The sequence below is a fragment of the Melospiza georgiana genome, chromosome 1 (genome assembly GCF_028018845.1).
Source record: "Melospiza georgiana isolate bMelGeo1 chromosome 1, bMelGeo1.pri, whole genome shotgun sequence".
NCBI classification, from domain to species: domain Eukaryota; kingdom Metazoa; phylum Chordata; class Aves; order Passeriformes; family Passerellidae; genus Melospiza; species Melospiza georgiana.
This window is the reverse complement of record NC_080430.1, coordinates 107,521,196-107,546,164: the sequence shown is the minus strand read 5'-3', so window position 1 is coordinate 107,546,164 and position 24,969 is coordinate 107,521,196. Positions and strand designations below refer to the sequence as shown.

The 24,969-nt window shown below is 35.9% G+C and overlaps 1 protein-coding gene across 3 annotated transcripts in view; it reads right to left on the bottom strand.

Moving 5' to 3' along the window:
• MIB1 (MIB E3 ubiquitin protein ligase 1) overlaps positions 1-24,969 on the bottom strand; it is a 77,385-nt gene that overhangs the window by 40,567 nt on the left and 11,849 nt on the right. For all 3 annotated transcript variants that reach the window (XM_058018931.1, XM_058018939.1, XM_058018948.1), the window contains exons 3-12: positions 24,599-24,728; positions 22,683-22,787; positions 15,487-15,553; positions 14,488-14,692; positions 12,867-13,050; positions 12,372-12,516; positions 11,107-11,240; positions 9,997-10,104; positions 6,084-6,281; positions 3,524-3,675 (exon numbers count right to left, since the gene is read on the bottom strand). In XM_058018931.1, the coding sequence (XP_057874914.1) occupies positions 3,524-3,675; positions 6,084-6,281; positions 9,997-10,104; positions 11,107-11,240; positions 12,372-12,516; positions 12,867-13,050; positions 14,488-14,692; positions 15,487-15,553; positions 22,683-22,787; positions 24,599-24,728 (1,428 nt within the window). The remainder of the gene's footprint in view (positions 1-3,523; positions 3,676-6,083; positions 6,282-9,996; positions 10,105-11,106; positions 11,241-12,371; positions 12,517-12,866; positions 13,051-14,487; positions 14,693-15,486; positions 15,554-22,682; positions 22,788-24,598; positions 24,729-24,969) is intronic.

The following is a 24,969-nucleotide window of genomic DNA, read 5'->3' as shown; positions in this document are numbered from 1 at the left end:
TCTGTATCTTACTCCAGGACTTTAATTTTTTGATTTAAAGTCCAGCAGAATTTATTGCCCTGAAGAACTAATCATGCACGTGTGTGAAGTCAGGTCAGCTCCAAGAGCAGCCTCTATTTAAGATGCTAGCTGCAGAGTGAATAAAGCTCTCTTCACAAGATACAATGCAAATCTAAAACTAACTGGGGCAACGGATATAAAATACGCCTACACTTCACAGTCATGTCTTCAGCTCAAAATCTGAAGTCACAGGTATGCGAATAGATCAAACATAAGCAAGAGATGATAACGTGGCAAAAATAACCAATCTGTACAGTATTTTCAAATTTTACTCTCCTTTTTTCTGTCTGAAAAAAATCTCATTAACACTGAAGAGGCAAAGTCTGCCAAGCTTTGAGGCTCACAGTACTTTGAAAAAAGTCCAAAATAAATGCACTTTTAATATGACTGACTCAGTTAAAAATCACGAACAAGAAACCATGTATTAAATAAAAGTTTAACTTCCCCATACTTAATTTAAAATTTCTTTCTAGTTCTATCTCCCATGCACAAGTTTAAAGCTACCTACAGCATTAACTAACATTCATTCTACATTTCATTATTATACATCAGCACAAAAACCGAAAGTGCCTTCTGTACCAATTCACAAGGTACAAAGAGAAGCAAAACATGAAAAGGAGAAATATTCTTCTAAGAATAGGAAGCTCTCTGAAACACACTGTACCTTCACTTGTGGAAAACACAGCCAAACTGCCATGGAAGATAAAGTGCTGAGAAAATCTCAGCAGTATTTGACATAAATCACTATCTTTCTTATATTATTTATCCAACACTCAAACATTTAAAATAGAATGTATTTGTTTTCATATGAAAAATTAAAAACTTTAGCATGTTCTTCTCAGCATAATTTGTAGGTTTTGTCTTGGGACATTTATCTCCCTATTATTTATAAAGGTCAGAACTCAAAAAACAAGAAATTTTGCTCTGAAAATGAAATTGGTTCCAAATACCTATTTGACATCAACCAGAAAAAATACTACAGAAATCCACCTCCATTTATTGTGATACTCATGCACTTAACACATGCATTTCTTTTATTATCCTCAACAAGGACGGGGCATGTGAACTTCATTAATTCTTGCATACACAGCACATTTTTAATTTTTAAAATTATAGCTATGCACACAAATGCCTACACATTTATATATATATTTGAATACATGTTTAAGCTTTATAAAATAATACAGAAATTACATAATATATCTATATATTTGAATATAAGGAGAATTTAATGCATTGTATTAATATAAGGCACCACATCCTGAAGCCACAAAAACTTCAGTTTAGGTGGAGCAGGGCAGCTTAGATGAGGAAAGATAGGTCTTAAAGTAAGGTTTCAAGCAGAACCTATTACATACTGTCTGTGACCCACAGTAGTAACAAACTAAAGATGAGGGGTTTTTTTTCAACAGTGTTTTAAACAGCTTCTGCTTACTGCATTTAACAGATCAGTAATAGCCGTTGCTCTATATCAGATTAGAAAAACAAAGTGGTAAAAACAAAAACTTAGGTTTCATTCAGAAACAGGCAAGTGGCAGAACTACAAAATCAGCAATGAAACAAAGGAGCATCACTGAAGTCTTGAGGAATATAAAACTCAACTCCTAGATGAATGAAAATATTATGACAACTTTTGGCCAGGGGGAGAAATCAAAATAGATTTATTTTGGTTTCATTTTCAATTATTTCTTGCCAGGCTGATGGGTAATATATCTAATACTGTGAGCATTAGATATTTTAGATTAAACTACTCCTTCCTTGATGGGAGACAAAATTCTTTTTCCGCATGCTTGAGCAGTGCTCAGATGGAACTGCAACCAAGAAAGAATATTAAATATCTGTTTTAGATACTAGTGAAACCTCTTGTATGGAGGGAACCCACACAGCATTCAAATCACTAATACTGGAAACATTTTCCAATACTTCCAATGAAAACTTTTGTAAAGGAGGAAGGATTCTGGTTAAAGTTGCACTATACTTCACATTCTACCAACTATCAAACAGATCCAGTCTGAACTACAACTTGGATCCCTCCATTAAATGAATGGTCTGTCACTTTTAAAATATTCACCCACAGAAAAATCTCCAGCACATGCCTATGAAAAACATTTTTTCCCCCATACACTTTCCCTACATCTCATCTTGAGATTATGGTCACACAAACCAACTACCACAAGAGCTGAGGAAAAGCATTGCAGGAAAAAAAAAAATATACCCCACCAGGGTAACTGAGACAGGAAACAGTGCTCCAGGCTAATGCTGTTATATAAGTAGGAAGAATTCACTTTAGAGGAAGAAGTTACCAAATTACCAAATGAGACTTGGAAGAATTATCTTCTGAATGCCAAAAATAAGCTCCCTTCACTTGGTCCTTGACGTGTTCTCATAAAGACCTTTTATGAGTACTGTAGAAAATGGTAAACATTTATTCGTCCTATCAACACTTCCAGCCACTACTTTTACCTCATGAAATGATTCCTTTCTACAAACATAGATAATTAATTATGTTTACTTTTTAACCATCAATCTTGATAGCTGTGTTCTAAGAGACTAACCTAGATTTTAATCCCATATATTAATAATGGGTGGAATTTATACAAATTTACAGCATTATTTCTCCAACTCCTCTCAACTGAAAAGCCAAATTTTGTAAGGAAACATGCACATTTCTTCTTTTGTGTAAACTATACTAAATACTCCACCCGAGGATAAAGTATTATTGAAGTCTTGTTGGCATGACAGCTTTGAAAAATACTATTTATCCACAGTGTAATAAGGAACCAGCAACACAACTTTTCTTTAAAGTTCTATCTATGAAGGATTTTTCAAGAGCTACCTTAACTGAAAATTGAATATAGACATATAGAATACAGTAAGCATAAAACAAACTGTGCTTTAAAATGAATTTTTTCAGTTGAGCTGCTATATAAAAGCTGAAATACAAAATTCCTTCTAGATATACTTCTATGAAAATATAATTAACTGTTTCAAATACTGACAAATATAATCTAATGCAATAATCCTGAATGCTTTAGAAGTATATGGTTGACTTAATAATTATCCACAAGTAAGTATTTCTAAAAACCTCAAATTTCTTTATCAATTCCAATACTCAAGAAGGGAAACAGCAGTATTTACTGTTTTTATCCTACATCACGATTTCATCTTCAAGATCTTACAACTTATTTATCAAAACTTTTATTGGCAAAATTTTATAGCCATGACAGGAGATTTCTAAGAAATTTGGAGTTATCTGGATACAGGCATTAAACTGAGCAGACTCCTAGCTTCATTCCAGTAAGGGCTTCCAAACATTAGAAAGATAGCTAAGCAACATCAACACTTAAGAAATACATCTGCATGCAGATATAAGGACCTTCTGAAAGAATACCATGGTTCTACCCTCACCTGTATTTGTTTTCCTTCTACATACAATAAAAAATAATTAAAAAGAAATCTGTACCTAGGATTTCCTCTTAGTGCAGCATGATGAAGAGCATTAAACCCATTGTTGTTGGTGATAGTAACATCTGCTCCAGCTTCTAAGAGTACAGCAAGGATATCATCACGCTTTTTACTTATTGCATCATGAAGTGGAGTGTCTCCCTCAGAATCCTAAAACCAGAAACAGTTTATGTCAATTTTGCATGCATCCACATTAAAAAGAGGCTAAAATATCACTAGGAAAACTGACTGCATAAACACAAAACAGCTCTTCCAGACCTGAGTGCTGCTATATTGCACAGTTCAGAGCAAGCTGCCTCTCATCTTGCTCCAGTTTTGCAAATGCTTCAGTGGGAAGCCCCACCCTGAGCTCCACCATTGTACAGACACATTACTGCCAGAACCATGCTTTGTACCCCATAGTGCTGAAGACACTGGGGTAGATAATGACTTCTCTATGCTGTTCATCCAGATGGAGTTGGATGCCCAAATTACAATTTATAAATAACAGGACAGCAACAAAAACTAATGTGACAGAGGGAAAACCAGACAGGCGAAAGGAGGCATGGAATTTTGAGTAATAAATGCTAAGTTTAGCCAGCAATTAACCATGTAGAAGACAATACCAAAATGATAGTGTGAAATTAAAGCATAAGCAAATCAAAATAAAATGCAGTCCAGGTACTAAAAGTAGGCATATCTGTTGTTTTAACTAAGCATATAACTTTCCATGAAGCAAAAGCCAATGCCATAAAGCAATATTAAGCTTTTAACTTGTTATGGCAAGATTTTATTACACAAGGCACATGATAATACTTGACAGCACAAATGAACAAGCAAAGAATTTATACTTGTAGCTTAATGCTTTATTTTTCAAGTATCCCAAACAAGGAAAAAATACTTGTTACTCCTAGAAGCATTTTGTACATTACTTATTCAAGGACGCAAATGGTTGGATTGAAGAGAAATGCCCTAGACCTACAACAGCGAGAAAACACATCCATTTAAGCTTACTTCCAGCTACATAGGCAAAATCTCCAGACTGATGCTTCCAGTAAAATTGTTGCACCATGTAAGTCAGGAAGTCTCTTGCCACCAACACTGACTCAACTGCAAGCTAACACAGAAACTGAACATTTTAGCAATTCACTAGTACAAAAACAGATCTCTACAGTGAGAATCAAAACCTGCCAAACAAAAAGTGCCAGAATATGGCACTTGAACCAGTGTGAATCAATCTGCCAGAACCAAATCACGTAGCTTTTACTTTGTTTAAATGCTCGCATTTAATTAATATATGTTTACAGAGTGAGTGGCCACAGTAGTAGAGTGCTGGCCAGTTAAATTCCAGTCATGCCTCAGTCTCACTCCCCTGTGTTTTCATTGACAAAATCAATCACCTACTCACATTTGCACATCGCAGTTCCTCAGCACACATGCTGAATCTGGAAGTTCATTTTTTTCAATAGCCAATTATATTTTCCAGATGCAGCATCCTTGCACCATTCCACTGACTTTTTCAACTGAAACAAAATTCTGTAATTTAGACTCGGGTAAATCCACTTTGGCTACCCATAGTTCCTATGTGAGTTACAATCACCCTTCACTGGTCTCAGCACATGAAACTCCTTATTATACCTACTGTTCAACAAATACTAAACAGGATCTGGATGGATAGAACAGCTCAATCTCAGCAAGATCAAGACAGTACCTCAAGAGTCACATAGAAGGAGATAAATAAACAATCACTATGCTCATTAATTTCAAAAAAGTTTTTGCTCATCATCTTTTATGTGGATATAGAGCCCCAAAAAAAATCTGATTATTGACACGGCAAAGCAAGGAGGCAATGTCTTGTTACTGCATATCTTGATTTGCCCAGGCCACTACAGCTTTTTCTGATGCCAATCTCTTCAAACTTACCCATTCTCATTTGTTTTACTAATGCAGTTCATGCAGCTGCATTCAGCAGTGGGATACCTGCTTATCTGATAGCACATTTCCATTCTACCTGCTAAACAGGACACTGCACTTATGCTACTGCTTCCATCACCTTCATTACAGATGAAATTCCCTATGAAATTATGGTACTTCAAATCCTACACGAGTGCTTTCTAGATAAAAAGCTGAATATTCGAAAGTGAATCGGACTAAAGAGTTCTATCAATGATATGTCTATTTTTGAGAAAAAAATTAAAGGTTTCTTTTAACAAAACTTTCCACAGCCTTATTGGCCTGCTAAACTGTAGCTTGCAGAAGGAGCACAGAGTTGTGGGTTCGATACAGGAGTAATTAATCAGGAAGGAAAGTTAACAATTAGAAATAACTACAGACTGTGAAAATAGCAATTAGCATCAACTATAGAATAAACCAGGAGTCAATCTAGCTGTCAAGAAAACAAACAGACTGAACAGCATTTTTGTTACAGTTGATCACATGGTGGGGTAAAGGTTGAGACAGAGAACTTTACCATCTCTGTTCCTTTCAATCCCATTTACCATGATTTTTCTATCACCTACATGCAGCGAATCACACAATTCAGTAGCTGAAAAGTGACTCTCCATTAAAATTTACTTTACCTGGAGACTGGGGTGGCAGCCAAAGTCCAGTAAAGTCTTGACAACTTGCAGATGACCTTTGTTGACAGCAATATGGAGCGGAGTCTGCCTGCGCTTGTTGCGAGCATTGAGATCGGCGCTGCCGCGGTGCAAAACCTCAATCACAGCACCCTCGTCACCAAAGGCTGCATGATGGACAGCCCTGTCTCCATCTTTGTCCTAAAGTGGAAACAATTTGATGGAATAAGAAAAATGAGACTTCCATTAAAATATCCAATTAAATAACTGCTCAAACTGCAGCAATAGAGGATGAAGAATCACTTCATATATAAATACATATGCTCTAAAACGTGATAATCCACAGCATATATAACTATTGCCCTGAATCTGTGTGGTTTGGTCATCAAACTCAAATGCGTTTCATTTGGGTTCCTACTACAAAACAATCACTGTCAAGAAAATATCCAAAACAAAAGAACCAAAACCCCACAGATTAAAACCAATGACCAAACAGTATTACACTTAATATCCCCGGGTAGCTCTTCCTGTAATCTGGGAAGTGTTACAGATCCAAACCATAGTGCAAGACACAAGTATTTTCTTGTTCATGTAATTAGGTTAGTATTTATTAGGATTTATTATGTGTCTTGGTTTTCACTTAAAAAAACTTTTTCCAAAGGAAATTTGTGACTGATGCTGACATTAACTAGAAGTTCTGATTCTGTGTTGATGATTCACAGTGTTAAAACTCTGATTCAGTTTGTTTCAGTTTCACACAAATTGAGAATTAAAATGTGAAAGTCAAATTTGTCAGTTTGGGCAATTTTAACATTCACAGAAGTTGACTGTACAACATGAAACATTTTAAAATATCAATCAAGCGATTTCAGCATTAATGACAGTATAGAAAAGATAGAAGTAAAATGGAAGTTTACATGATTAAATAACTTCCATAAGCTAGTTTCTAGCTAGGTATTTCTGCACAGTTTAATGTAACCATGCATTTGTAGGATTCAATTTTGAAAACAGAGAAACACTGAAAATTGTAAAATAAAATAATGACTGATCAATGGCTCACTGCCTCTCCTGAGTGAGCTCAGGTTTCTCATCAATTTGCTTCTTCAGCAACATCTTTCTAAGTACTTTTTATTATATATTGCACATTTCTAAAACATTGTAAACCTATGCAAAAATTAGTAGCTCTTAGCACAAACTCTATTTGCACAATGAGACTAGTTACAGCATTTACAATGGTGGAAGAAGACTTATCACCTAATTATCAAATGTATCTTTTTGAAAACATGGATATGGCTTTCAAGATAGGGCACTACATAGCAGCTTCAACAGCTTTTTGAAAAGATACTTTGTTTCATTCCAAGTCAACTCACACTACCAAAATGCCTTCTCAGATTGCAGGATTACTTCTAAGGCTCATCTAACAAGAACCAACAGTCCAAAAAAGCCAAAGTTTGCCCATTTGGAAGGGAAAAGGATCAGAAAGAGGACCTTCTCTATATTTTTCATCTGGTTATAAGGATCATTATGAGGCAATCTTTATCAAGAGTGTGACAGTAGTCCTAAACTGCTACAAGACTTGTATTTACAGAGCACTTGGTTTCACAGAGGCATGGTAATTTGTCTTTTTATGTTTGCAGTCTGAAAAGTACACCAAGATATTTATGGATGAAACTCTGTATAATTATTGACTGTTTTAGTTTTACCATATTTCAATTCTGAGACACAACCGCCTGATTTTATTAAGTCTTAATGTACAGAATTCCTACTTTAATAAGCAGAGGTCCAGTATCATGCGGGCCTTTTTTTTAGCTCAGCATCAAAACAAATCATCTCAGAAACTAAATCCTACCCAATAGCAATAATTCATCTAGAAAAAGCTAGCAGCTAGTAAACCATCTGTCCTTAAGACTTACATTGACATTTAAATTTAAATCTAAATATTAAAAGCACTACATTTCTATACATGCCAACAGTATAATATAATACTCTTCATATTATAACTGACAACCATTAATGCCTTCAGCCTAGAAGGTTACATATTCTTAACATGCAATATCTGCACTGGGTTTTTGAGCTACACCAATAACCAACTGTTCTCTGACTAAACAGAGGCCACTTGTAGTCTACATTAAGACATTAGAGAAAAACAGAGGAGAAAACAATGAGGATATTCCCAGAAAATGTAATCATGAATGGATATACTCTGAAGTAATGACTTTAAGTGTAAAAATATCCAACTTAGCTATAAAGCAAGGAAAGTAAGGATTTTTATCCATTGCTTCCATGCCTCAGACCACAACAGTGAAGTAAATGAACGACATTTTTGCTCTCTGCTTAATGGGACGGCTCTGCTGACCTTTGCATTTCGTAAACAATTATGTTTATAAACATTATATATATGTTTAAAATATTGATAAAACAGCTTACATTTTTAAAGTTTTAAAGATGTAACTACAAATCTAATAGTATTATGAATATTATTACTATTATAATAACCAAGGCAATTATATAATCAAGTGGGAAAACCATCCTCACTTCAGCAACACAGTTATATGAAGATGGCTTTAAAAGTCAAGCAAAATCCCTGACAATTTTTTAATGCTAGTGTAATGGTGCTTCTATAGCCTGAGCAAACATGAAACCCTTCACAATTCTAGTGCTAGTAGATTACCGGGTGGATTGTCTTCAAACTGTTTAAGTAGTGCTTCTACCTATCTCTTTAACGCTTCTAACCGTCCCTTCAGTCCACCACTTGATTAACATGGCAGCTCTGAACACCAGAGTACAGACAAAAAGCAGTTTAGCCTAATTTTACCAGTATTTGCTTTGTACTACAGTGAAAGCACTACTTCTATCATGAAGTTATTTCACAGAAATCAGACCACAGCAAGTGTGTATTGCATCAATTCAAGCAAGCATGAAAGCTTTATAAATTAATGGTGTGTTTGTAAAAATAAAATAATTTTAATTCCAAGAATTACATTGTCTCATTAATGTCTTAATATTCTTTAACTTCTGTATATCAAACACAGTATAATGCTAGATGCTCAAGCATGTGAAGTTATTTTTCTGTTATGCAAACAACAACTGGGTGCACAATTAATTTCTCAGCATCCCACTAGTCTTCAGTTTTTATTATAATCAAATAAAAATAATAAATATAATATATAATAAATAATAAATAAATAATAAATATAATATATAATTTATAATAAATCAAATTTGACAGATCCTTCTTGTGCTTCTTGCCTTGTGCAAAACAAGAAATGGTTGCAATATCAGAGTGCATTCTGTGCAAATAATTGAGTAAAAATCAATTCAAAATGCAAATATCAGAGTATGCTGATAGATAATTCTCATGAAAAATTATTCTAAAAAACCTAAACAAGAGGTTTAAACTTAAACTTCCATTTTTAGTGAGTTTTAAAAAAAAGGCACTGAAAAACTGGTCACAGAGATGGCAGTTTATACCCAAAGATACTGCTATTACCTTCTGCTTAAACTTGTTTTAGTTAAGAATTGAAAGATTTCTCCTAACTGAACTTTGTATATATAAGAAGCATGGCAAGCATCTGAAGTTGGAGATGCAGCATCTATAAACATCTTTTTCCCCTCAATGCCACAGGCAGAGTTCCCATTGTATTCTACTGTTGAAATGAAACCAAAGGAAAGAAAGAAGGGCATGCTGGCTTACATAGCTCTATCATGTTAGTTGTTGTATTTCATTTAATAAGAAGTGGTAAGGAATTCGATATTGACCCTTCATAATACTGTTAGTAGGAGTAGGAGTCACAATCACAGTTATAAAAGCAGTTTTTCACTCTGGCATTTAAAAAGAAGGCAAGTTGAGTACAATTGTTATGCATGTAACAAAGTTTAAGGACACACAAAGCATATTTTGAAATTTTTAGGTTACCTCTGCTTCTACATCCACGTTCTGTTTCAGAAGCAACTTCAAAATGTCGACATGGCCATTCTGGCTTGCAGCTTGCATAGCTGTGTGTCCAGCACATTGCCCATTCACCTGGAATGCCAACACTTGCAGGTGAGTTTCAAGACACACACACATATCCCTGTAAGGCTGTTCAGCAGTAGAAAACTCAAAGCAACAGCATACATAACAGAATCAAATGAACAATTTTAAGATGCCTTCTTAGCATATATAGATCACCTAGAGCTTCTCTATTTCATTTCTATATTAGCTAGATTGAAGGAAAGAAGAAGAAATGGATTTATAACAAACATTAATGATGCTTGAATTAAAAACATTAATCTTTGGGGGACTCCTGTAAAGGCAAGATCTTTGAGAACAAGTCTCAGATGTATACCTGTCCTCTGCTCTATGGTACAACTTCCTTGCCAAATTTATGGCAACAACAGGAGAGAGTCTGAACAAAAAGCCATGTTTTGTCAAATCTTAAGATAAAAATCAGTGCTCAGAACCAAAGTTCAGACTCTTATCTCCAAGCACTACTACTACTCTAGTGAGGACTGTAACTTTAAAATATGTTCTATAAATGGAATCCTATAATTACTAAGCATTTTATTTTAGACTTTTCAGTATTAGACAAGTTGGTAAAAGAAATCTGACAGAGAACAGATTAGATGATCTACCTTGTGAGTTTTAACAAAATAAAACAAACTCACAACAACAGCAAAAACATCTTGAAAAATCTACCCTCCTTCCTTCTATGCCCCTTGAAAAAAGAAGAATTTGAATATCCTTCAGTAATTGTGAATGTTTGGTTCTCTGCAGCAACCCTGGCAGTCAGAGGCTGAAAAGTATCTTGATTTACAGCAGACAAAAGACTACAAAATCTGTCCAACAAGAAAGTATGTACAGCTCTGTGTTCACACAGCCCACACACATTTCACAGGACAGCAAATGGGAGGACAGATACTGGAACTAGCTGTATTACTTCTAAGAAGACACACTACCTACTGGAAAGGAGTATTCAGAACAGCTGCCCTTCCTTTAGTACTAGAGGCCCCCCCAAAAGAGATATTCCCAAAACAGAACACTCACATCCACGTCTGGCCTCTTTAGCAAGTCTTCCACTTTAGCAACGTCTCCATTGGCAGCAGCTTTAACCAATTCTTCATTGAGATCTCCAGATTCTTGGGTTTCAAATAATTTTTTCAATAGCTGGGACAATCTCTCTGTAATTGTTAACCAAACGACAACTAAGATTACAATTCTAATTACACAAGAACAGAAAAAAAACCCAGCTACATTTGTTTTGTTTCTAAGGCCATGTACATAGTAATACACAGACTACCATAAAATAGCAGCTGTAAAATGACTGTGTTTGAAATAAGAGCTGCACCCTAGTATGCTTTAGACAGTGGAGACTGCACATTAGACACTTCAAAACAAAGATGGTTGAACCATAAATAGCTTTTCTCCTGCAAAACACAAAAGGGTGGCACAAGGTAAAACCATGATCTTATGTATTGCTATTACAGACTTTCTAACATTGGGTATAGCATGTCTTCTGTGATTTGAAACACTAAGTTGTATTGCTCTTCTAGATAGTTTTATGGCCACTGTACTCGGTTCTTTATTGAGAAAACTCACGACATCTATGCCTCCTTAGGAAAAAATCTAGAAAACTATGTAGAAAGTTTTCTTGGCATTAAAACAAATATGTGAAGAGGAAAGAATGACTAGCTATGACTAAAAAAAGGAAAAATTCTAGTTTCAATTGAAAAGTGCCAACAGAACACAAAACACACTGGACAGTTTTTCTGCCTTGTTATTATATGAATGACAGCATGTTCAACAAAAGTGAAGTGTGATTACATAGACACCAAAAAATCCCACCGTAATTAGTCACAGGATGTCTGACTAAATTATAAGATAGAAATTTTAAGGAAATAAATATCCTGAGTTATAATAAATAACCACCTGCAACAGATCCCTTGCTTGTGCCTGCTGTCTTAACCCCCTATTAAACAAGGAGGCTGCTTGTTACTGCCAGTGACACTCTCTGCATGCCTCAGTCCCTATTTCAATCTGATGTCCCTTCCAACTATTTTGAAGTCTTTAGAGTGGACCTCCAAAGACACACCTGCACTGCAACCAAATAGAAGCAGATCAATATAACAACATCTCCATATTGACTGCAAGCTTTTTTCCTATCTTTCTCACATAATACTTCATTTACTCAACTCCAAGGCTATTATTAATCTTTTCATACAAAGAGTGTATTAATATCTATTAACAATTTTTAATTAACACAATTACTTGCCATACATATGGCAATATTACTAGTTATTCTTCAAACTTACCACCAGATGCATTACTTATAGCAGATCCTGCTGATGCCACCTTTGAGACAGCTGCTGGATTATAGGTCCAAGATGTCCCACAAACTTCTACCTTTAAGTCACTGTCTGAATAAATCTGCTGGACCCGACCAACTTTACCTAAAGTCTGAATTAATGAAAACATCAAATGTAAGTGAAACATTCAGATACCTAATATTTTATTTTTAATATTATATAAATTTTATGAAGTCCATTGTTTAACAGTACATTCTACTACTACTTTTATATAGGTTTCATTAGGTAAGCCAATTGCTGCACCTGATCAAGTATTACACTGAGTTTGACCAAAACTTAAAAGAAAATTCCTTTTAGACTGCTGCAGCCTCCAGGTACATTACAATACTGTCCAGGTACAATACAATAAAACACAGGTACATACCAATAATGTACAGGTACATTACTAGAAATACTGCACAAGCCTGACCATTCTGTGAATGCAAACACACAGTTACTCACTGGAAGCATTGCCTCAGCCCACTCTCCGTGACCTCTCTGGAGAAGCTTGATTCGCTCCAGGTCGTAACACACTTGCACAAGGTCTCCCACTTGGAACTGAGAGGTTCCTCCTTCTGCACCTTGAGCAGCATCTCCACTTCGGACAACGTTGGCCTTGGTGAGAACAGCTGGATTAAATGTCCACCTAAACAAATAAACATTTAAAGAAGATCTTAAACACACTATTTGAAACATATGTTTTAAAATCATCTGTTGTGTAATTTTCTGCTTGTATGCCTACAAACTTTCTGTGACTGGATACTATAGATACTATATTTGCTGTTATCCATTTTTTGTCCATCAACTTGCCTCATTGATTCATTAATTGTGGCTCATTAATTAATTTCAAGGATAAGCTTCAGAGATATACATTTGTTAAGGCAATTAAGAAATATCCTGCCTATGGGGAAGCAAGCTGACAGCAATGTAGAAGCCCTGAAAGTAGCTATACTGTTACTTTATTTTTACAGGGATAGGAAATAACTGGTTGAAAGCAGCAGATCCAAGTTGTCTCACAAGGACTGAAGTGTCAGGAAACAACATAAGAAGAACACAGAATTTTGGCCCTTCCCCCCAAGTCAAAAGATTAAGTTATAATAATACTTTTCAATTAAATGGATGTCCCAGATATACCTCAATTTTCAATCAAACTATCCTACTGGTAATTTAAATTGCACTGATTTAGAGGAATTACACTGTTTTGTCAGGGAGGAGACCACAAGACAGAGTAGCTCCTGTCACTGACTCTGCTGACATGACTGCCAGACGAAAAGCCACTTAAATCCCTTTAGTTGGGAAAACAGCTTTGTTCTGCATTACTTTACAATATTAGCAAACAGTATCCTGAATAACCAGTACACTGTTAATTCTTTCAGAACAAACTGAACAGATCAAACTCCATATACAACTGAAATGATATTCCATTCACCTGCTACTTTTTAAAGATAAGCCCAATACTTGAGAGCAAGAGAACAGAAAACCACGTGGCCATATTAGATTCAAACCCCGCTGTACAGCTGGGTTTGAGTCTTATTAACATGGACGCAGCTAAGCAAAATTCAAACCTAAATTGCTTGCAGGGAGTATTTTTGGCTTCCCCAATACCTCCTATTCTTGGTCTGTATTTACATAAACTAACATTTCTTTGAATAATAAAAGGCTAGATATGGACCATGCCAAGGTGACTCTAGTTTAGACAAGATCTCCCCTGAAGTTTGTCACCTGTCCTTTTAAACTACTTTCCTGAAAACCCACAATGAATTGCTATTACCTTGCCTCTTGATACCATGGGATAAGATAGTTTTTAATTAAAAAGGAAGCTACTGCTTAAAACACTGCATTTTGCAAATAAGATAGTCTAGAATGTAATTTCTTATTGTGAACATAAATTTTCACAAGTGAGAGGCACAGCAAAATTCCTTTTCCCACTAAAGCATCCTCAAAGTGAAGTCCTCATTACACATCTAGAAGGAAATCTTAACATACACAAAAGGAGAAGAGAAAGCTTCTGGCACCAAGTAATCACAATCACTGAAAGCAAGGGAAGTTTGTGAGAAGCAATGATGAAGGCTATAGAACAAACCTGTTGCCACTTGGATATTGTACTACAATGTCGTGGTCCTCATCAATGCCACAAACCGTTCCAGTTGTTGTTAAAGTCTCAAACATGCCATCAGTCCATCCTCCATGACCATGCTGCAAAGACTGCACAATTTCCAAGTCAAGGTCAATGTTTACAAGGTCACCTATTTGCAGCCCACCAGGGTTTCTGTTACCATTTTGCTCACCTGAAAGGGAGTAAGAAAAAAAAAGTTTACACCAGCATACTAATTTTCCAAGTAACTTAAAGAGCAGAATTTAATTTCTGAGACTCACAGAATTAAGGTTGGAAAAAACCTTTGAGATTTTCAAGTCCAACCACCAACGAAGCACCACCACCATGTTCACCACTGAACCCTGTTCAAAGTACCTCATCAACATGTTTTCCACACTTCCAGAGATGGTGACTCCCCACCAATGTCTCTGCAACCATAGTGGCCAAGAGGTAAAAAAAACTTTGGAACCTCTGGCAACAGAACTATGTGTTTCTTGTTGAGTTTTCAAGGCAAATAGCAGTGACACTGGCAAATGCTAAATACTTGTGACAAGTTCCACTATGGACTCTAACTGGGATCTTAAAAGCTATCATATGGTGTTAGACCTCTGGACACATAAAAGCTCTGGTGTCAATAAAACAACAGTGCTTTTGTGCAAGGAGTTAGATTTATTACATCTCTTAGTATTTAAGCCAGTTCTATAAGAATGAACAGCTATGTTTGGCTTTTTAGAAATACACTGCACAGGACACACAATTTATAACTTAATGAACACTTAAAAGCTCCCTTGCCATCCCCTTGGCACACTGATACCAAATACTATTTAGAAAAGTATGACAATTTATCATTAGTACATAGAAATGTTACTATTTACACTTCACTAGTTGTTGCATCAGGACAGTACTTTTGGATGACATTTAGAAAAGAAAGGGAAATCCAGAGTGAGTATAATTAATACTTATCAACATGAATTTACTTCAGCTTACCTAACACAGGACAATGGTCTCTGTAGAAAGAGCCTCCTTTTGCATCTTGAACACATTTCAGGTCAGACTACGGAGAGAGATTGAGAAAACTTTAGTCCTCAGTGACCGAGTCTCCAGGTCAGTGAAACTAGAACTGAAATATTTAATTGAGAAAGGCTGAAAATTATGGGTACAAAAAACATGTCCTATGATGCACATAATCTCAAATACTTTCCAATCTATCAGCCTTGACATTCTCAAGACTTTAATAACATTTAAAAATATAAGAGGCTATAAAGGATGAGAAATTTTTAGTTCAAAGACAGGAATTAACACAAAGTACCTTTGCATTGTTCTATTTAGTTATTTTTCCTTTTAAAAATAATTCTGTGAACACAAGCAAGGAAACATCATTTAATGCCTGCCAGTGCTGCCCACTCTTCCCAACACTATTTGACAGATCCATGTTTAACTTGGAAGAAAACTTGCCACTCAGACTCTATAAAATGAAAACTTCTTAATTAAGAATATGAGGAAGGGTATTACTTCAAAAAAAGCCTACAAAATACTACACAGAGCTAAACATGTTCTTTTTAAAGAGAAAAGTTTTAAAGCTCATCCTTCATAAAACTGTTTCATATTATGAGAAAGAGATGCTTCAAGTGTGGTAACCAACTCCTACTCATAAAGCCAGCGGATTTTCTCTAATTCTCCTTTCCATAATGTGTAATGCTTAATTCCAAATAGCTATCATCTGCCATTGTTCCTTATGAAACAAGTCTCGCTAAACAAAGGACATATTTGTGTGCAAAATAAGTTGGGAAGGAGATCAGAAACTGCAAAATGTGTCAGAATATTCTATGGCATGGGGGAGGAAGTAGGGGACAGGCGGTGGTAATGATATAATTAACCACAACTAAACATACTTGAACAATTCTTTTACCCCTGCCCGAGATTTACTGACAGACAGTCCCCCTGCAAAAGGATTAAAACGCAAACTCTGAACTCTTCCAAATCATCAAGCCTCTGATGAGCACAATACCACCCTTGGCAACTGGTAAGCAGAAACAATACAAAATTCAGTGTATGTCCTGATCTATGAAGAATGCACCGTCACTTTGGAAAAACAATGAAGACAGCCAGAGGAAAACAATGAGCTTTTAGCCTCTCTTCAAATCCCCCGAGGGAGCAGAGAAAGCTCGCTCGGCACAGCAGCAGCAGGCCTGCGGCAGGATGCTGCCACCCGGTGGGCAGGTGCTGGGCTAAGCCCGGCCGCAGACAAAGGGGCTGCACGGCCCATCCCAGATGGCAAAAACTCATTCATTCCCCGCAACCAGGCAGACTGAACGTGCCCGGGAGCACTGCGTCTCACCCGCTGAATACAAGCCCTCCGTGTCAGGCACAAGCAGCTGTCTGTGAAGGAGACAAGGAGGGGTGCACATGCAAGAGCTGCCGTCACATTCTTCAGAACACTAAGAATAGAGCGCAGGAGAGTCCAAAGGCTCTCCCCCCTGCCAGGCAAAATCAGGGTGAAAGACTGCAAGTGTTAGTGCACTGAGAAGACTGATGGCTAAAACCTAGCAGAAGAAACAAAATGTTCATTAAAAGGCTAATTACTATTTTGCAGCTGACATTACTAGGAAGCCTGTTACGGTACTCTAAATTTTCAAGGAAAAAAACACCCCAAAACTCAGAAACCTGCACTTGAATTTCACCCTGCCTGCACTGACCTGTACAGTTTATTTCTGGAGTATAATGATATGCTTGGTTGAAAGACTAAGTGGTAGATTGGTGTCCAACCTCAGCTTCACAACTGTCTTTCTTTCTCTTACATGATGTAGTCAATGTTACATTGCTAAAGAATAAAACAAGAGTCTGATCTAACTATAGCAGAAAAGCAAGGGAGCGTGGCTTTTTTTTTTCTTCTTTCCCAGAAGCCTTCCACAAAATAATGGAGGACCCAAAACACACAAAGATAAGACACTGACAGATACTAAAGTAGCACAAAACAAACTTGTATAAAAGCAGAGTGCCTTTGGACACGTGGCAAACAGCACTACTAAGAAAAGTACTATCAACATGATAAAGGCCTGCAAATACCTTAAAATATAACCAAACCAAACAAGATTCTGGAGTTTTAAGACAGAAAACTGTAGTTAACTGTATTTCAGTGCCACAAAAGCTGGGTAAGCAACTACAATTTTCCTTCTAGCACTCAGCTGTTATACTTGTCAGAGAAGGAAAATAAGCTTTATCTTGCCCAAGTAATTTAAGTAAAAAATCAGGGATGATGGTAAGCTCGTCATCACACTACTCAGAAGACTGCATGGCAAGAGGCCCCCCTAGTGCACATGGAGCAAAACCACACATAGATGGAGCCTAGATGCACCAGACTTTGCACTTCAGAGAATCTCACTGGGATTTCTAAAAGTTATGAGTCACCCTGAGACTTCAAAGTCAATCAAAATAGCAGATTGTTTGGAGATGATACGTACAAGTGTAAAAGGGAAAGTACCAAAACAAGGGATGTTAGAATACAAGTTTTAGACTCACAGTGACACCACCAGAAAAAGAACTAACAACTGTGAGGCTGGGTATAATGTAAATACATGGTGGAGATGAACAAATCAGCTTTTCTACAATGACTTGATGGAGAAATCATTTGATAAACCCCAAGTAGGATTCTTTCAGAAAACAGAAAAATAAGCTAAAGATCTTGTAGAATTTGTGTATGATTAGACACAGAAAGCCCAGTTAAGCAGGCAATAAATCAGAACTCAAGGAAAAGCATGCAAATCAGACATTGCACTGCACAACTTGCAGGTCAGTTGATGCACATGAGCAATGGGCAATAATAGTCTTTGCCTACAATGGAGAACTTTGGTTTTCTAGCACCCACTTTAACTTCCTTAAAATCTGCATTCTAGCAGTATGTGGTGCTATTACACAGAAATCACGACTTGCCCAGTAAAACAGGAAATATAGTAAATGCACTTTGACATATCATCCAATTATACCAATGGAAACAAACAGCAGCAATTTCATCTTCATAAAACTTCAGAGAATGAGAAAATGTAGAGCAAAGTCAGCAGCGCTGCCAGATGGTGTAAAAGCACCATTATCCCTGACCTTGAGGAGGAAAACAAAGCTGAAGGAGCAGCTGACTACAGAAATAACTTTTAAGTTATTCCAATCAATATGGAATGCCATCCATCAATACCAGGGAGGAAGGATCTACAGACTTGGTAAGAAAACGAGCTGTGCTGCTGAGAAAAAGAGGAATGTTTGATCCAGATGCACTGATGCAGCATCTAACATCAGCAGCAAATATCAGGGGAGAAATTAATACTGATCTTACAGATATACCAGCAGGAATATTGCCACAGCTGCAGTTGTTCAAGGTAGCACTGAAAACACACAGTAAAGGTCACTTTAAGTCTTTAAACTCACAACAGCTTTTGGCAAGGAAACCAGCCCTTTGGAGGCAAATGGAAAAAGTTCAGTGCATGCTGCTTTGTCACCAGATTAAGGCAACAAGAGACTGCATAAATCTGTATGCTTTAGCTAAAGGTTTATAAGAAATGCCATGTTTCAAATTTCATCAACTCAAATCCTTCTCAAGAAGGTGGGAAAAGTGAAGCAGTAAATGGAGAAGGTAGAAGATGGTAGAGAAAGTTACTGAATTTACAAAAAAGTGTGAGGCAAAGAAACAATAATAACAGTTTCTTACAGAGGAAACAAAACCTCAGGCAAGTACTGGTGAATGGTTTGTGACCTTACTGTTTATTATAGACACTTATAAAAACTTTGCATGTGCAACATTTTTTTTAAGGAAGGCACAGTCTTCCCTGTCAGTTAATACTATAAATAAATTGGAAAATGATCAGCAAGTACATTTCTCCTCAATGGAAATATTTTTCTTCGCAATACAGAAAGATGAAAAACTTGACTTGGTTGAGACTACAGGAGAAATGTGACTACATCAAAAAGAAGCAAAACAAAGTCTGCTGACAAATGCAAATAAATGCACAAGATAAATGACCAGAGAAGTGAAGATTTGACTGACATTACAGATCTGACAGTTTTAACTACAGTGGAAGAACTACTACTACATTCACATAAAATGCCTAGTATATCAAGATATTTACCTTGCTTTTATTTAAAGAAAGGAACTGGTAACAAGAAATTCTTAAAATCCTCTAGAGCATTTTCAAATAATAACTTCATGGGTAATCCAAATAAAAGTTGATGAACAGACATTAATTATCAATCACCAAGAGGCAAGCAATCTCAACTTCCCTTATGCACTCACTATTTGAAATTTGTGGAAAAAAGTACACCAGCACAGATGGCTTACATATCACAGTGACAATGATGGATGATAACTACAGATACTTCTTTCAGAGGCTACACAGATGAAAGCACAATCCTCCAAAATGAGAAACTAGGAGAGGCTATTCACAGCAAAATAAGGCAAGTGGTACAGAGAAAAGAAATTCTGAAAGAAACAGACTCCTAAATGAAATTGATTTAGGACACTCCTGTAGCTGGAACTATTTTCCAGTGAAAACCAACGGAAGTCACCATCCTCAGCTCACATGCTAGGAAGAAATAAAATCCAGCCACAAGTCCCAAAAGCAAAATCACAATCTTCCCATTAACTTTTTAATTCCATATGACCTCTCTTGCAAAAGGATGTGTTCACACATTTTTGGAAATGAAAAAATGCCCAAAGCAGGTTACTTGGCTGACAGCTCAGTTTGGCTCAGGACTCTGAATACATACAGGTAAGAAATGTGAGTAGCATAACAAACCATATAAGCCAACAGTAGTTCATTCTTACTGAGGATGTAGCAAACATTTTATCTGACCTAACAGCATAATAAACACAGATTTCAATTCAGGAATTTGTGACTTGTGGCAACAGAAACTCCCAGACTTAAATGTCAAACTTTACCAAAAAAACTCCAAAAAACAGAGGCAAGATGCACTTCTCAGCCACTACATATGTAAACACAGCAAACACAAGTAAAACCTCCAAGTATCTGACCAGAAATAAATGCATGTTTTCAGTCAGCACCTGCTGCCCCACCAAGCAAACCTCATCTCTCCAAAGCTGGCAGGCCACATAGATTAATTTTGAGGACCAGATGCAGCCTATAAGTTATCAAACAAGAACACTGACTTACAATAATGAGCTGTGTTTCTTTAATCAGCTCCATTAGCATGAGTCAAGTGTTACCCATTTGCAAGTCAGGGTCTCTTCCCAGCTGTATTTACATGGCTACACACTCTTGAATATTGTTGATTCCACATTCTCTGGACATTTTAAACCAATTTCCAAGTACCAAAACAAGTTTTCCCCAACTTTATGTGAACTTTCTGACAGTCTCAGCTTTATATAACTGCACATAAATAGTAGTAAATAATAATAATGAATTGTACACTTAATTAATTATTAACCAGTTACAAAATTAAGCATTACATTCAAATGACTCTCATAGATATTCAAGAATCCATTCTGTCTGAGTGAAAATTGCATTTTTTGAAAACACCAAAGATAAAATTAGTGTAGGAATGGATTACATTCAGGTAAGCACTACTTACACAGCCTCCAATTATCCTTTCTGTACATCCACGTGTACATATTTTTTTCTCTATTATCCTAAAAATAACATCTACATACATAGTCTCACACACAGTTTAACAGACTGTTTGTTAAATTAAGCAAATATTTGTATGTCTACAAAACTTGTGTGAAGGGCCACTATTCACACAAGTTTTGTGTGAATTTACAGCTGCAGTACTTAATGGAGTTTTCTAGAAATATTTAACATTTTCAAAGGTGACAAAAGTTGGGAAACAGTATAGTTGATTTAAAAATAATAACTTTTTTTTAAATTAAGGGAATAACAATTTCAAAGCAGAATGTAACTTATCTCAAATGTACTTTTTTCATGAAACCAGAAGGAATCTTCAATGATTCCACAGCACTTTTATTATGTAGTCCAAAAATTTTTAACATAGCAACTGAAGTCATAACAACTACAACAACAAAAAAATCAGTTGATCTGCATCTCATTCTATCTAGATTTTGTAACCATTACCTTTCCATGTATCACAAGAGAGAAGACACCAAACATTTATTTAATGTTATACTACAAAACACAACACACATTCATTTTTGCCAGTATATAAAGAATTTTCTTTAGAACTGGGGGACACCATGAAGCATATAATTTAATACTGACTCATATTTTGCCCCTAGGATCTCAATGCATCAGAAAAGCTGACCTACACTAAATTACTTTACTCTTTTAAAATGTAACACTAAAATATGTATGTACTGCAAAAGTGGTATTTATTTTCATTTTAAGTATTAAAATTAGCTGTAATTGAGGCTGTAAGGTCAAATAGTTTACATTCAAAAAAGTAACTGGTCATTGTTTAACATTTTATTACTGTTACACATCTGACAAGATGACACCTCAATGTTAAATTAACATGGTTTTCCTCTTCACAATCAAACAAAAATCATGCAGAGAAAATGCTAATTAAGATGTTTTAAGCAGCTGATAATCAAAGTAACCTTTCCTTGACCCACATTAGGATAAGAAAACCCAGCAACAGAAGGCACTTAGGCTAGAGTCTGACCCATTTTCTTTCTAAAGCTGAAGAAGTTGCTGGAGAAGCTTCAAAAGGAAACAGAAAAATTTAGCGCCAAGCAAATTTAAGGTTGTAATTTAACTCAACACCTTTCCATTTGCAAAAATAAAATTGCTCTCAATAGCATTCCAAGTACTGAAGTAATTTAAAAACTGCAAATCTTGCAGTAATCACACCAAAATTTGAAGTCAACGGAACAGTTCAGGAGTTGAAAAACATGGTTTTAAAAAAAGTTTTTAACTATGCTTGCCTTCATTCTTTTCTGAATTTTAATCTAAACACAACAGTAGCACAGAAAGATGTGTGTGAGGCAAATATTTATTGTGCCAGAAAGCAGCTCTTAACTTGTAGTTATGCCCATTTAATAAATTCCCAGATCAGACTTCCTTACTAATACATATGCATGACCCTTACAGCTGGATTCACAATGACCTGACAACCAGCATGCAAACTGACAAAGCATATCACAAAAGCACGACCATAAAGCACAAGTTATTCTTACTGCCCTTCCCCCACCATGCATTTTACCCTTTGTGTTCCTTTATACTTACCATGCCCTCAAAGCCAACTCTGTAAAGGTTTTTAGCACCATTGTCCCAAAGAACATATGCTGCGCTATGTGGACTTGACGCGCTCCAATCTTGGATTTCAGTCACCTATTCAGTTGTGAAAATAAGAAACTGATTTCTAGAGCAAAGACTCAGAAGTACAATTTGAACTTCAAAATTTACTCATCTCTTCAAAATAATTAATGATATTGTAGTTTTACTAAACCTGATAAAATTTGTTCTGAAGCTGTTTTCTGCTTGATGCAGGTGTTCCCTGGGTGTGTTAAGACAGCAGTCTGACTGTATACTTTGTAGGTCTGTTTTTCTTTTGTATATTTGGAGGTTATCTAACTACACAACCAGAGAACAAAATCTGAACAGCTCTGATGTGTTCCTACCAGAAGCATCATTAACTAAGAGAAACAGGATGAAAACTATTCTAATTGCTTTAATATGTCTGGTTTAACTTGCATTAGCCTGGTGGCTATGCACTATGTTAAGAGACAGAGTTTTATTTCCAGAGCCAGTATGTTTAACAACAGTACAAAAGGAGAGTGAAAATGTCTTTCCCTGACATTTCTGAAATCAGGAGGCCATGCATCAAATTCTGAAAACATTTCCATTATTTAAAAAACAGAAAATAAAGTCAGTTTACAGATTTTGCTTTCACTCTTACTTATATTTAATTAAACAATGTTTCTGCTAGCTACGACCTACCTTTCCACGTTTAAAAACATTTATATGCATTTATATATTTTTTCAGATGTACAGGTAAACAATCTCTCTAATACAAATTTAGTACACAAAGCAGACTGTGCAGGATAAGACACTTATTTTGCGAAGTTTCAGAGATTTCAATGTATTTTGACATGGGAAGGAGTAAATAACCAACATGAAAAAAGCTGCATTTAAATATCTCTTGTCTTAAAAGATTAAGACTTACTATTTCCTTTCAGTAAAATTCAAAATGAAATCCTCAAATGTCCTAAGGCTTCCATAAATGTCTAGGATATAAAATAAGCTAAATAAGAATATAAAATAGGCTAAATATCATGGTCAGGAACTTTTCACTCTCCTTTAAATGCTGTTTAAGTGTATTAAAAATAAATTCAACAAAAAACACCAGGTTGCCAAGATACAAGGGCATCCAATTCTCAAATTTGGTGATAAAAGTCATAGTGTACTTTACACTGCCTGTTTAAAGTTCATACTTATACCAAACCTTCATCAGTTCTCAAGGTAAATGGAAGTTGTAAAAGTAAAATATACAAATGTTATGATTAGTAACTTATCATTCCATGCAATTTTCAATAAATACAAATATTTTTACTAAAGCACTGCATAAAAAGCACTCCAAGACTGTCCTAAGCCAGTAACATAATAGCCACACCCAAAACTTGCAAAGCTTTTTGATTTTAAACTGGAGAAATCCCTATAATCATTATGTGAAAAACAAAACCCTAGGGTGAAAGCACTGAAAACCAAGAGCAAGAGATACACAAATGTGCTGGCCCACAAGCAGTAAGATTACAGAATGCAGTGATGACTAGAAAGGGCTACTCTTGATAGCTCTGTTTTTATACCAGCTCTCTAGTAATGCTGAAATATGCTCAAGATCTTAATGTTGCAAATTGTTGTTACAAATCTTAAACAAACAATGACAAAAAATTAAGAATTAAAAAAATTCTGTGCTGATATTGTAAAAAATGCAAATTAAAATATAAAAGAGCTGGCTACAGTGTACACATCCTCCTCCTCCAAAATGCTTAAATATTACAAAAAAAGATTTAAAAGTGCCCAGACAACTAAAATACAAGCTCTCATGATTGTATTTTTGCTCTACAATTAAAAAGGCCACTGAGGCCATTACATGAGCAAAAAGAGGTGCAGTTTCTTATTTAAACCAGTTTTATTTTTACCTTTCCTCTACGCCCATTGCCACCATCTTGATCTTCCCATTGCCAGTCAACTCCTCGCACCACCCTGGCACCTGCAAAGATTCCTCTTGCTGTAATTTTCTTTGATTTACGTCGAGACTCCAACAATACCCTGAAGTTATTAAAAGAAGAACCCACAAATGTCAAAATAATAAAGGAAGTCCAAAACAAATCTTTGGGGATGGGAAGGAGAGCATCTTAAAACAGAAATAACCCACAACTGCAGATTTCAGTGCATGAATCACACAAGCAGCACACAAGATAAAACCCCACGAACTTCCAAAATCTGATTCATTGAATGTTTATGATTAGTTTTTAAAATTCTAACATTCTTTCTCCAGACTTCCTACTAC